The sequence below is a fragment of the Phodopus roborovskii genome, unplaced genomic scaffold (genome assembly GCF_943737965.1).
Source record: "Phodopus roborovskii unplaced genomic scaffold, PHOROB, whole genome shotgun sequence".
NCBI classification, from domain to species: Eukaryota; Metazoa; Chordata; class Mammalia; order Rodentia; family Cricetidae; genus Phodopus; species Phodopus roborovskii.
In genome coordinates, this window is record NW_026126546.1 from 8,572,188 (window position 1) to 8,585,723 (window position 13,536).

The 13,536-nt window shown below is 39.1% G+C and overlaps 1 protein-coding gene across 3 annotated transcripts; it reads left to right on the top strand.

Moving 5' to 3' along the window:
- Window positions 1-4,482: 4,482 nt before the first annotated feature.
- Haus3 (HAUS augmin like complex subunit 3) lies at window positions 4,483-13,133 on the top strand. 3 transcript variants are annotated; one of them, XM_051200196.1, is made up of 5 exons: window positions 4,483-4,555; window positions 4,909-5,944; window positions 6,870-7,309; window positions 9,516-9,744; window positions 12,810-13,133. In XM_051200196.1, exons 2-5 carry the CDS (start codon window positions 5,039-5,041, stop codon window positions 13,041-13,043), a joined length of 1,809 nt encoding a protein of 602 aa, XP_051056153.1. In that variant the 5' UTR covers window positions 4,483-4,555; window positions 4,909-5,038; the 3' UTR covers window positions 13,044-13,133. The 3 variants fall into 3 exon arrangements, with proteins under 3 accessions (XP_051056153.1, XP_051056154.1, XP_051056152.1); XM_051200197.1 differs by lacking the exon at window positions 4,909-5,944; XM_051200195.1 differs by lacking the exon at window positions 4,483-4,555 and having other exon boundaries at window positions 4,563-5,944.
- The last annotated feature ends 403 nt before the right edge of the window (window positions 13,134-13,536 follow it).

The window sequence follows — 13,536 nt, forward strand, 5'->3', positions numbered from 1 at the left end:
GGAGGGGTCAGTCCTCCCAACAGGCAATAATGGGCTCTGGATTCTTAAATGTGTGCACTCCTGCCTTCTGTTGGGGACAGGGGAAGGGGTGAACAGCCTTTGAGGTAATTGAAGGTCACTCAGAGAAAAAGGTATTTTCTGATGTGAACACTACTGGGGCCCCAGAATTGGTGTGATTTGAGTGTTGATGTCAATATGGACATTTAAATCCCAAATACTGTGGTTTTGAGTCTACACCACTACCACTTTCTAGCCAGTGTCTGTGCTAAATGTTTTACATAATTAGCCACCTGCTTTAGCCATGCTGGGTCCATCTCACAGGGTGGCGCAGAGATGGCACTGTTTTCATAGCTTTTCTCCCCTACTCCAGGCCCACAAGACACATTTCTTCATGTTTGCCTCCACGTGAGACCCCGCATGAATCTGAGCCCTTGCCTACTCCTTTCTTGGCAGCCAGTGGCTCCAAAATGGCCCCGCTGTTCCTCCTACCCCCTTATCCCCAAGAATTAAACTCAAATTTGCTCTCTCCTACCCCTCACCTCAATCCGTCTACCTCCTACTTAGCCCTTTGTCCTTACCGTCTCATTTTGGATCTCATGGTTAGTTCAAGCTCAGCCTTCTCTGCAAGTGGGCCCTGAGTCCTTTGTCCCTTTCTATCATATTTTTGTTGAGATTATGGCTGCATAAATTAGGTACTGGGCTCATCTGGACTAATTGTTAGTGGGACATTGCATGGTTGCTTCCCTTTTCAAGCTTTAGCCAGACAGCTGAGGTGCAGAAGCTATAGATTTTCCAGAGTTATGCTACTGGCCTGGGAAGGGAGCTGTAGTGGCTCTTCTCAACCCACTCTTCTTCAGCAGACATGGGCTTCAGCTTACCTAAGGTCCTGGGCTTCTCTAGCTTCTAAACTCTGCCAGGCTTCTTGTTATCAGCTTCCAGCTCCAAACACCCCTATCCCTACCCACCTCCATGGTGACCCCTTCCTAGTGATGCAAGCCCAAGTGCTCCTCAGTTTGGTTTTGAGCTTTTACCTTTGTCACATGAGTGTAAACACAATGAAAAGCAAATCTCCCTGCCCCAGCTCTCTTCTGGAAGAACAGGACCAATAGGAAGAAGCTGCCAGACCACATCTCACTGGCTGACAGCCGCCAGGGTTCTGCCAGCTCTTGGGGTTCCCTTGCCTTTACCCCTTTCTGAGTTGTCCAGTGCCAGCTTCCTCAGACCTTTTGTGACTTGAAAAAAAAATGCAGAATCAAGCTAATACATGTCTGAGGTTGTCACTCCCTTGCTTAAAAACAGCCCCATCTCCATGTTGTTAGGAGAATAGATCTCTTCGCTTCCATTAAACTGCATCCTAAAACAACCTTAACATCATAATTGTATTCAAAGTTTAAAAACTGCCTGAGAAGGTACTGTCTAAAACATAAAATACTTTTCAAATATTGACAGGAGAGCAGAACTTCGGGCAAGAAGCAGAAAAAGCAAACAGCAGAGCCTTCACTCTTGGTCTTGCATATAGGCTTGTTTCACCCATTATGTTCTCACAGGCTTGCTTAGGAAAGATTAGCTCCCGGCTTCCCTTTACTTTTTGACCCCATTAAAACCACAACTGATTCTGAGTAGAAAACAAGCTTGTCTTGGAAATAAGTTTAACATATTTGCCTTCTTAAATTTCTAATCCAATCCCAGGAAAACTTCCCAGATCTGTATAATTAACCCTATTGTGTTTGTCATTTGTACTCAGGGGCCTGATCCTGTTCTAATCGTTATATTTTTATGGCTTGTTATGGCCTCACAAACACCTTTCAAACAAATAGCTGTGGTCAGCAACTCAAAACGGAGAGCTAGGGGCCAGGGACCACCCAGGAGTCACTAAGAAAAGTGGGTTTCCTGGTTGGTCTCTTGGGTTCCAGGTTGTGCCTCCTGCTCTCTGGGGGGACCTCATTCTGCACTAAGAAGCCCTTTGTCTTTCTGGCATCTTTAATTTTGTCTCCTCTGAGTTCTTCCTCACAGTCTATAAATATCCCCAAGTTCCTCCCATTTTAAAACAAAACAAAACTAAAAATCCTCTCAGCCCTGCATTCCCACCCCCTCATCTGGTGTCGCTTGGCTCTTTTTCTCTCAGTCTTTGCCTCCTCAGCAAAATTTCCCAAAAGCACTGCCTGCACTTCCTCTGGCCAAACCCACTCAACACCAGCTCCCTGCTGAGCCCCTACCTCCAGCTTGACACCAGGGTCTGTCCCCTGATTTCCTAAACCCAGATTAAGCACCATTTTGAGAACTTTCTGCCTGTAATGTTGTTTTTATTCACTTTTAGATTTTATTGATTTTCAAATGGAGGATAAAAAGGTAAAACAAGAATTAATAGTAAATGCATTCAACTCCAATTTAAATTACCTGATAGAATGTTAGTTTTTTGGTTTTTTTGTTTGCGTTTTTTTTTTTTTTTTCCTCTTTAAAAACATTAAGAGCTGGGCATGGTGATTCATACCTGTGACCCTAGCACTTAGCACTTGGGGATGCTAAAGTAGGAGGATCTTGAATTCAAGCCCAGCTTGGGCCATGCAGCAAATCCTTGCCTCAAAAAACAAACAAGCAGGAAGCTGGAGAGATAGATGGCTTAGAGGTTAAGAGCACTGGCTATTCTTCTAGAAGTCCTGAGTTCAATTCTTAACAATCACATGGTGACTCACAACCATCTATAATGGAATCTGATGCCCTTTTCTGGCATAAAGGCATACATCAGGTAGATCACTCATACATAAAATAAATAAGTAAATCTTAAAAAATCAAACAAACAAAAAACCAAACTGACCTAAGCAGGGGGGGAAAGGTCCAGAAAGAATTCTACCTAGTAGTAACTAGCCTAGAATTTTGATAAGCCACCTCATTTGTGACTGGAGGAGGGGAATACTATTTTCTAATGATCAAAGCCCACAATTTGCAAATTTACATGTCATATTTTGAGAGATTGGTAAGAAATGAGGTTTGTCTGTTAGAAAAACGAACACATTCTGTCGCATACAAACAAACACGTTGTTACCAATGTCAGTGGTAGCGCCAAAGGTCAGTTTTCTGGGACCATAGACCCTTAAGCAGGTTTGCACCAGACTTAGCCTTATTTCAGCATTGTGTCTTTCATCCAGCGACTGTGGGTGTCCTAGCATCTTCCTCGGAACGTACTTTTGAGTTGAATGCACTCCTTCTACAGCACTCCAAACTTACGCGCTTTACACTTTGCCATTTTGAAGATGGGATCGTGGAGGAAGCCAGCCTTGGAGTTAAATGCTCTTGCTAAAAAAAACCAAAAACAAACAAACAAAAAAAACAAAAACATTGTAAAAGAATCTATAGCCAACACTCCTACACTGCAGGAGACCTGCTGCTGGTGGGGAATCCTGCTACTGATTCGGTTACGGGCACCGGGTTAGGTCACGGTGCCAGGGGGAGGGGGCTGTTCGGCTTCAGACTTTGGTTCCCTAGAGGTGTCAAAAGACTAAGCCATTCTTAGGAACGGAGGCCTAACTGAGAGAGGATCCTGGTTCGCTGTGCTGTTCTGAGCCCGAAGAAACCTAGCTGCCAACTCCAGGACGGGGGGCGGAGGCCGGGGGCGGGGGCGGGGGCGGAGGAACGGGAAGGGCGGGGGCGGGGGCGGGGGGGGAGGAGCGCGGGGGGCGGAGTCGACTCTCCAGTGAGGAAACCAATCCTCTTGAGCCTAGCGGGAATGACGACGGAGGGCTGGGGGCGGGGCTAGGGGAGCAATGCGTTTAGCAGGAGCCAATCACCTGACTCTTGGCTCCATGGGGGCGGGGGATAGGTCAGCAGTTCCTCCTCGGCCTCCCTATATACTATACTACGCCTGCGCAGACGCTGCCGCTGTTGCTATCTGCGCGTGCGCGTCCCGGCACTCCCGTGAGGCACCGCGACGCGCGCGGTTGGAGGCTGCGGAGAGCGCCAGCCGGAGCTCCCTGCGCCTGAGGTAAGGGCTCCGGTTCAGGGCGGGCAGCCCGCCGCTACCCTCCTACAGCCAGCTTGAGGCACCGTGGGGTGCGCGGGAGGCTGAGGCTTCGTGACAGCGATGGGGGTGGGGCTACTTGGCCAACCACCCGGCTGGGGTTGGTAAATTTTTCTTTTCGGGTGCTGCAGATACAACCCAAGGCCTCAGTCATACTAGGCAAGCGTTAACCCTGAAATACACACTTGCCCTTTATGCATCTTTTAAAGACAACAATTCGGTGGTTTTGTGGGTGTGTTTTATTAGGGATATTAACTGTCATAACTGGGTGCTCTAGAAACAAACAAAAACCCGCCCAGAAATGTTGCTACCAGAGTGTCAAATGCATCGAGATTTTAAGACTTGCCATTGTCACTGCCCTTCGTTTGTCTCAAGTGGCGGATCATTGTACGCTGGGTGAAAAGAGTATTTTTTGCTTGATGACTGCTGGCTACTTTGAAACTTTTCAGTTTGCCGCCCCCCCCCCCCCCCCGTTTTCTCTGCTTTAGGCTGGTTCTAGCTGGAGATTGAGTCGTTTGAACCTGATGAATGCTGATTGAGGTAAATATTTAGTTGATCTTCCTCAAAAAAAAGTGGCATGTTTCTATTTCCTAACTAGAAATGACAGGGGAAAACAACTATTATTTTACAAACTGTAGTGTATTTTAAATAATTTCAGCATTGAAAAACATAAGATTTTTATTGTTACATTTTCATTAATTAGGTTTTCATTACTGTTGCAGTGTCCTAAGCAATGCCCTAATTGCTAATGTTTTGTTCTATTTTTGTCAGAAAACGAACCTGCATCTCCCTTTCATTTAGTAGCTTTCTGAATGTCATCTGGTAAAATTATCTACATATTCAAAGTGCATTTGCTTTGTCTGTGGTCTAATACTTGTTTTCTTCCCCTCTAGGAAAGCACATTATAGATTGTATTTTTTCCCCTTCTTCTACGAACTTAGTGTAAACATGTTGTTTTCTGTTTGAACTTAGTTTTTAAAAATCATCAAATATATCAAATATAAGAAACAGGGTAGTTAAACCATGAGTTGTGGAAAGGAGTTTGTGGAAACATTGAAAAAAATTGGTTATCCTAAAGCTGATCTTCTTAATGGAGAAGATTTTGACTGGCTGTTTGTCGCTGTTGACAACGAGTCATTTTTGAAATGGTTTTGTGGGAATGTGAATGAACAGAATGTATTATCTGAAAAAGAATTGGAAGATTTCAGTGTTCTTCAAAGGTCAGGCAAGCCCATCCTAGAAGGAACAGCGTTGGATGAAGTTCTTAGAACCTGTAAGACTTTTGATTTGAAGACATCTACACTGGATGAAAAAGAGATACAAAAATTAGAGGATGAGGTTCAAACTCTGCAGAAATTAAATAACTTAAAAATTCAGCGACGGAATAAATACCAGTTAATGGCTTCTGAAACTAGCTACAAATCTCTGACATTAAATGCTAAACAAGAGGAAGCAACTAAGATGAAACAGAGTCAAGGATTCCTAAATGCTGTGATTACTAAGCTCAATAATGAACTTCAGATTCTTACTGAGGGAGTTAATAATTTGATGACATTCTTCAGACATGCTAATTTAGGTCAAGGGACAAATCCAATGGTATTTTTATCTCAGTTTTCCTTGGAAAAATATATAAGCCAAGAAGAGCAGACCACAGGAGCCTTAACCTCATATACCAAAAAGCAGTTCTTTCAGGGTATACATGAAGTAGTTGAAAGTTCAAAGGAAGAAAATTTTCAGCTCTTAGATACACAAACACCATCTATTTGTGATAATGAAGAAATCCTTGGGGCGAGACGACTGGAGATGGCTAGGCTGCAGATAGCATACATCTGTGCCCAACAACAGATCATATTCTTGAAAGCAAGTAATTTGAGCATGAAGTCAAGTATAAAATGGGCAGAAGAGAATCTTCATAGCCTAACCAGCGAGGTAAACATAAGAAATAAGACTGAATTGGTATTGTGATTGTTAAAAATAATAAGACTTAATATTGCTACTACTTTTAGAAAGGTGAATCAAAATTTTATGTTTGCTTAGTACTTATTTGCAGTATGTGTTTAATACAAATTATTATTAATCATATTACCAGAACTTAGTAATTTTATTTCAGTCATACTACCTGGTTAATTCTGAACCAAAATGTCTTAATTTGCATTATAAATTTAAAATTTGTGTCATTTCAAATACAGATTAAGCTGGGGTTTCTATTTTATGATATATGCAAAAGAGACTGCTTGATTGATTGTGGGTATTATACCCTGTTTCTCTGACAGGGAGATGGTGTTAATGAAGTCAAAAGTCCAAGATTCAATGGAATGACTTCCTTTGTACTTGTTGAGAAATGTGTAGATATATTATAGTTGTTCATCTGTACTCTTTGGAAGCTTGCTTTCTTGATAATGTAACCACTAGATAGTTGAATTAAAATGTAGGGTTTTTTTTTTCTGAATCAGAATACCTGCATTAAATTAGTTACTACAACAAACCAAAATTTTGAAATAATAAGTCTGATAAATCTGTGTGCTGTAATCAGCTGACAAACCAAGAAAATACTTATTGAGATAATTTTAAGAAAAACTAAAATCTTCATTTGTTAACAATGAGTAATATGCTGATAAACTTAGGCATTACTGTGTACATACATAGTTTAAAAGCACTGAAGTTCAGTAGTTCTTGCTGGCTTTTCTCTTGACTTAGTCCATATTTGCCCTTTTATAACTAGTTTTGTATTATACTAATAAGTTGCTTTTTATCATTGAGCATATTATCTGACTACCTAAAACAAAAAGTGAAAATAACTTTAAAATAAGAATTTAAACCTACAGTTTAAAATGTTATTTCTTTCTTTGTGTAGGCAGTTGGTAAAGAAAATTTGGATGCTAAAATTTCTAGCTTGAACAGTGAGATTCTAAAACTTGAACAGCAAATCACTCATATGAAAGACAAAATTCTGCCTGCTGTGGTAAAAGAGAATGCCCAGTTATTGAACATGCCGATTGTAAAGGGAGATTTTGATCTGCAGATTGCTAAACAAGATCATTATACAGCAACACAAGAGTTTGTTTTAAATCAGTTGATAAAACAGAAAGCATCATTTGACCTTGTACAGTTATCATATGAAATTGAATTGAGAAGACATTGGGATACATATCGGCAACTTGAAAATTTGATTCAACAACTTGGTCAAAGAAATGTAATGCTCTGTCAGCAATTAGAAACATTAACAGATCCATCCATACCTGAACAGTCAAACTACAGGACACCCATCAACACTAAAGATTATTCTACTCGTAGGTATGTATATGCCATTCTTTCTTAATACTTTTTTATTTGTGTGAAATACTAGAGAGTTTGAATAGAAATTGTAAAGGTTTAAAAAATTACTTGTACTTAGATTTGCTTTTATCTTAAAAATTTTTGTTCCCTTTCTGTTCATGTTAGGTATGATTGTAGCCATATAAAAACTGAGTTGGAGGAATAAACTGCTAAAATATTTTACTCCCACTTAGACACCATTATTTACTTGATGTTAGATCTGGGACAGAAATTTTGAATATAGCTTTATATCATAGGTATTGCTGGGCATGATACTGGTTGTATTTGGGGAAGGTGGGAGTAGAACAGAAGACTTTATTTCCCTATCTGATGAAAGCTGGTCTTTCCTGATATGTTAATAATTAATGATACCAAGATATGGAATTAGAAGACTAAAAGTAGTAAACTTGAAAACTCTTGTATTTGCCTGGTATAGTGTCTGATATCTGTAATCCTAGCACCTAGAAAACTGGTATAGAAAGAGAGTGAATTTGAGGTCATTGTGGGCTATAGAATGAGAATGTTCAGTAAACATTTGTCTTTTAAATTCTGTGTGACGATGGGATTACACCTTTCATTTTAACTTTCTGGAAGCTAGGGCAGGAGAATTGTGAATTTGAGGTCAGCTTGGGCTACATAGCAAGAATTCTAGGACAGCCTGAGTTGCACAATGAAACTTTGTATTTTAGAGAAAGAATTGGCAGGGGGACAGGGCTAGGGAGATAGCTCAGTCACTGAAGTGTTTGTGTATAAGCTTGAGAACCTGAATTTGATCCCCCAGAAATTCCATATAAAAGCTGGGTGCAGTGGCACACTACTGTCATCTCTACATTGGAGAGGCAGAGGAGGAAGGATCCTTAATACTTTGTGACCAACCAGTCACACTGAATAGGTGAGCTCCAGGTTCTTTAGAGAATGTTAAAAAGTGACACAGAGAGTTAAGGAAGACCCAATTTCAACCTCTGGCCTCCCCAGACACACGCACACACACTCTCAGGCACACACACACACACACACATTCTCTCTCTCTCTCTCACACACACACACACACACACACACACTATTCCTTATTTTTCTGTAGGATTAGAATAATGTACTCTAAATCATTTTGTTTCTTATTAGTAAAGTTAATGACTTAGGGTTGCCTCGTTTTAATTTTAGGGGTTTCCATTAACATCATGATCTATGTGAATGTGCCAGTGTATAATTGTGTCGTTACAGTCCTCAGGATTGTAATTGGTAGTTTTGGACTTCAACCAGTTTTATAGTCTGTTAAGATTTGTTTGTGTGAAGAGAGCGAGCTGTAGGTATATTATAAGTAAAAGACCATGCTTTTTTAAAAAAACATTTATTTATTAAGTATACAGTGTTCTGCTTGCATGTATGTCCGAAGTCCAGAAGACAACATCAGATCTCATTACAGATGGTTGTGAGCCACCATGTGGTTGCTGGGAATTGAACTCAGGACCTTTGGAAGAGCAGGAAGTATTCTTAACCACTGAGCCACCTCCTACAGGCTGATGGGTTTTTCTGCCATTAAGTGAAATATTAAATTGGTCTTGTTAATTATCAGGATTTTTACTAACCAAAATACCAAACAGATTAAAGTAGGAAGTTTGTTGTTAATGCCATCTATATAGCTCTCAATTGTTTACATTTTACAATTTTAGTTTTTGTCTTTTAATCCCACCACAATCTTATGAACTAGGCACTAAAGATTAATTTTCACTGGGTCATTGTTGCCGCTGCTACTGTGAAAGAAGTGTTTTGGGGATGTATCACTGAAGCTCACTTTGAAAGTAAACTAATGGCAGCTAAAAATCAAGGTGAAGTTTATATCTAAAATATGGAAGATGGAGAAACTGAAAATTCAGACATTTCTTTCAATTTTTTTTTTTCCTTAGAGATAGTGTCATGCTGGCCTTGAATTTGCTATGTAACCTTGAGCTTGAAATCCACCTACCTTTTCTTCCCGAGTGCTGGGATGACAGGGTTGTACCATGTGCTTGAATTCAGATGTTTCTCTTCTGAAATAATAATATACTTGTGATGGTGTTTCAGTTGCTTAATATTTAGAAACACATAAATTACTACTTTTCAGTTGTTACTTATGGTGGGTTATATATAGTTTTGAAAACTACTAACATGAACATTTTTCTCTTGAATTTTAACTTTTGAATTTTAGGCTTTATCAACTTTTAGAAGGAGACAATAAGAAAAAAGAATTGTTTATAACCCGTGAACACCTGGAGGAAGTGGCTGAGAAATTGAAACAAGATGTTTCTTTAATACAAAATCAGTTGGCAGTGTCTACTCAAGAGCAGTTTCTCTTTCTGTCCAAATGGAATAACGATGTGGACATGCTTTGTGATGCTTTGTATCACGGAGGGAACCAGCTATTGCTTTCTGATCAGGTGAGTATTTTCCTAGGAAATTTAAATGCTTTTAAAAATTATGTTTATTGTAAGGGGCTAGAGAGCAAGCTCAGTAGTTAAGAGTACTTGCTGCTCTTGTAGAGGTTCCGTGTTTCATTCCTAGAATCCACATGGTGGCTCACGACCATCTAGGGGTTCTGACATCCTCAGCTTTTGTGGGTATCAGGCACACATGTGGTACACATATACAGATACAAGCAAAAATACTCATTCAAATAAAAAATAACATTTAAAAAATGTTCCTTATAAAAAAGGAAGATTGATAATATGAACAAAGGTGTCAAGACCATGATGGAGAAGCCCACAGAATCAGCTGAGCTAGTGAGAGATCACTGACTCAGGTCTGACAAATGGGGAATCTGCATAAGACTGAATTGGACTCCCTTAATGTAGGTGACAATGATATATCTGGAACAATATATGAAGACACTGGCAGTGGGTCTAAGATCTAACACTAATGCACAAACCGACTTAGTGGTTTGTATATGTAGAGAAAACTTGCCCAGCCTAGATACAGGGATGTGGGGGTGGAGAGCTGCCTCGATCCTGCCTCAACAAGATGATGGGACAGACTTCGTAGACTTCCAAGGGAAAGCCTTACTCTCTCCAAGGAGTGGGTGGGAGGGGGGTAGCAGGAAAAGAGGAGGCAGGAGGAGCTGGGATTGGAATGTGAAAAATAAATTCATAAAAAAAGAAAGAAAAAAGAAAATAAAATGTTCCTTATAACATGAGGAAAAGATTACCTTATCCCATTACACTAATATAAAAGTTATTTATTTAGAGAGACAGGGTCTTGCTGTGTGGCTTATGCTGGTCTCTTAACTCAAAATCTCCTGGGTACTGGGAATATAGGCATATAATCCTATAGGTATGTAACTCCTCATACATATTCAAATAATTTTGAATGTCGTGTATAGAATTTGAAATCTTCTCTGTATACTTATTGGTACATGCTTCTTCTAATGGAATTCCCCAACTTTTGAATAGTTCTGTCTTTGAGTTTTAATATATAAATAAATTCTTAGATAGTGTATTAACTTGTTTTTTAACTTTATGTGCATGGAATTGTATATTTCAGTAACTCATTTGTTCTCACCCTGTACCCTAAACTTAGTGTTCAGTCCCTGAGACTTGATCAAACCTAGGGCCTTCTACATGCTAGGCAAGGACTTCATCATTAATGTATAATCCCAACATTTTTTTCCTCTTTGGAAACAGGTCTCAGTATGTGCTCAGGGTGGGCCTTGAACTCACTTTGTAGCTCAAATTGGCAGGTTGGCAGAAAACTTGCAACCCTCCCTTCTTTCACTTCCAGAGTGCTTGCCAGTGACTGGCATTCGCTTTTTTTGTTTGTTTTTGTTTTTGAGACAAGCTATGTCTATATTCCTGGCTCAATTGGGACACACTATGTAACTCAGGCTAGTCTTGAGCTCACAGAGATCTGTCTGCCTCTGCTTCCCCACTCCTGGGATTAAACTTGTATGCTACCATGCCCAGCATGAACATTGTTTTTAAACAATGGTAAAAAACTGACATACAACAGTTTTCACCTTTATATTAAATTATTGTGCTGTTACATAAAGTTTCACAGTTACCTGTTCTCTTGACATGTTAAAATAGTTTCTAATTTCTGTGGTTAGTCTTTGTGTTAGTTATGTAAACACACTTTTGTGTAGACCAAATACCTAACAGAAGCAACTTAAAGTAGAAGAGATTTATTTGGCTTGTGATTTTAGAGGGTTTAACTCATGATAATTTGGCCCCATGTGCTTAGAGCATCATGGTGGCAGAGAATGTTCTCATTTTGAGTATAGGAAGCAGGAACACACACACATATTCTCTCTCTCACACACACACACACACTCACACTAGAAGGGGTCTTTTAGATGTAGGCAGACTTTTATTTTCATCATATTTTTAAAAATCAGTTATTTGTGTGTTATGTGGGGGTACCATGATTCACAAGTGGAAATCAGGACTTTGTAGAAGTTGGTTCTCTTCTTTCTACCATATTTTCAGGACCTGACTATGATTGTCAGTCTTGGTTGTAGTTGACATTGTCTACTGAGGTGTCTCTCTGGCTCATCATTGTGTTACACTTTCTTGAGCATATTATCAAGGGAAAAAGTAAGCCAATTAAAATGAATAGAATACTTCCAAAGCCTCACACTTAATTGTGAATTGTTCTAAATTGTATTATGATTGACAATTGTCACATTTTCTACATCAAGAATATGAGGGAAAACTTTTGTTTGAAACAGAATCTCTTGCTGTAATTCTTGCTACATAGACTTCTAGCAGTCTTTCCTTGGCCTCCAAGTGGTGGGATTACAGGTCTGAGCCGCCATGCTCATTTGCAAAGAGTGCTTAGTCACCATATGATAGTCTCTATAATAAGATGCATCTTCATTTCAAATATGTTGAGATCTGAAAAAAAAAAATGTGTATCTCAGTCTGACCTCATTAGCAGCAACCCGGCCCCAGCTTTCCTACTGCTGGAGTTATAAGCATGAGCACCATCCATGCCCAACATATTAAGGGCTGTTTTTTTTTTTTCTTTTTGAAATTTTTTTATTACATTTATTTATTTTTGTGTGTGGTGGGGTGCACATCTGTCTAGGGATCAGAGAGCAATTGGGAGTTTATTGTTTCCTTCAAACATGTAGGTCTGGGGGATCAAACTTGGGTCATTAGGCTTGATAGCAAGAACCTTTGTCCAGAGCCATCTCTTCAGCCTTATCTTTTTTTTTTTTTTTTTTCTTTAGTTCTTTTGTTAAAGATAGGATCTCATTATGTTGCCTTATATGGCTTGGAATTAACTATGTAGATCAGGCTATCCTAGAACTAAGATCTTCCTGCCTCTATCTTCCAAGTGTTGAGATTAAGAGTATGTGCTACCGCTCTGACCTAATATGGCTTTTTATTATGATTGTGAGAAGTTATTGAATCAATAGAATTTCCTTTTACGTTATATTTTTAAATTTCAAATTGGCATTAGGGATAAAGTTCTTGAAATAAAGCTTTTTTTTTCTCTCTCTTTTCAGGAGTTAATGGAGCATTTCCATCAAATTGAATCTAAGTTGAATAAACTAAATCATCTTCTTACTGATACTCTTGCTGATGTGAAGACAAAAAGAAAAATTTTGACAACTAATAAATTGCATCAAGTGGAAAGAGAATTATATGTATATTTTTTTAAAGATGAAGACTATCTAAAAGATGTTGTGGAAAATTTAGAAAACCAATCTAAGATTGAGGCCCTTGGTCTTAAAGATTAAAGGTTTCTAAAAACTGAATCTTTATTATTCCTGCTGTGGTTTGATTTTTAAGTATTAAGAGTCTTTTTCTAATAAACAGTACTAACTTTACATTTGTTTAGTATGTGAGGGAGGGGGGGATGCGGGTATGTGCAGCCTTGTATATTAGTGTGTACCATGATGAACATGTGGAGGTAAGAGAAAGTTTTGCAGGTGTTTTGTTAACCTTCTACCACAAGAGCTCTGGGAGTGGAAATCAGATCATTGATTCGTCTTGGTGGTAGTGATTAATCCATCTCATCAGCCTCAGTGCAAATGAGTTTATAAATTTAAGATCAACAGAACATTTTATTTACTTTAATAGATTCAGTGTTAATAGGTTCAGAACTTTCATATTCTGAAAATTTTAAATACTCCAAAGTCTGAAAGTTAATGAGCAACTGGGATGTTTCTCAAGTGAAAAAATTCTGCATCTGATCTTATATGACAGGCCAGAGTCACAAAATACATTCAC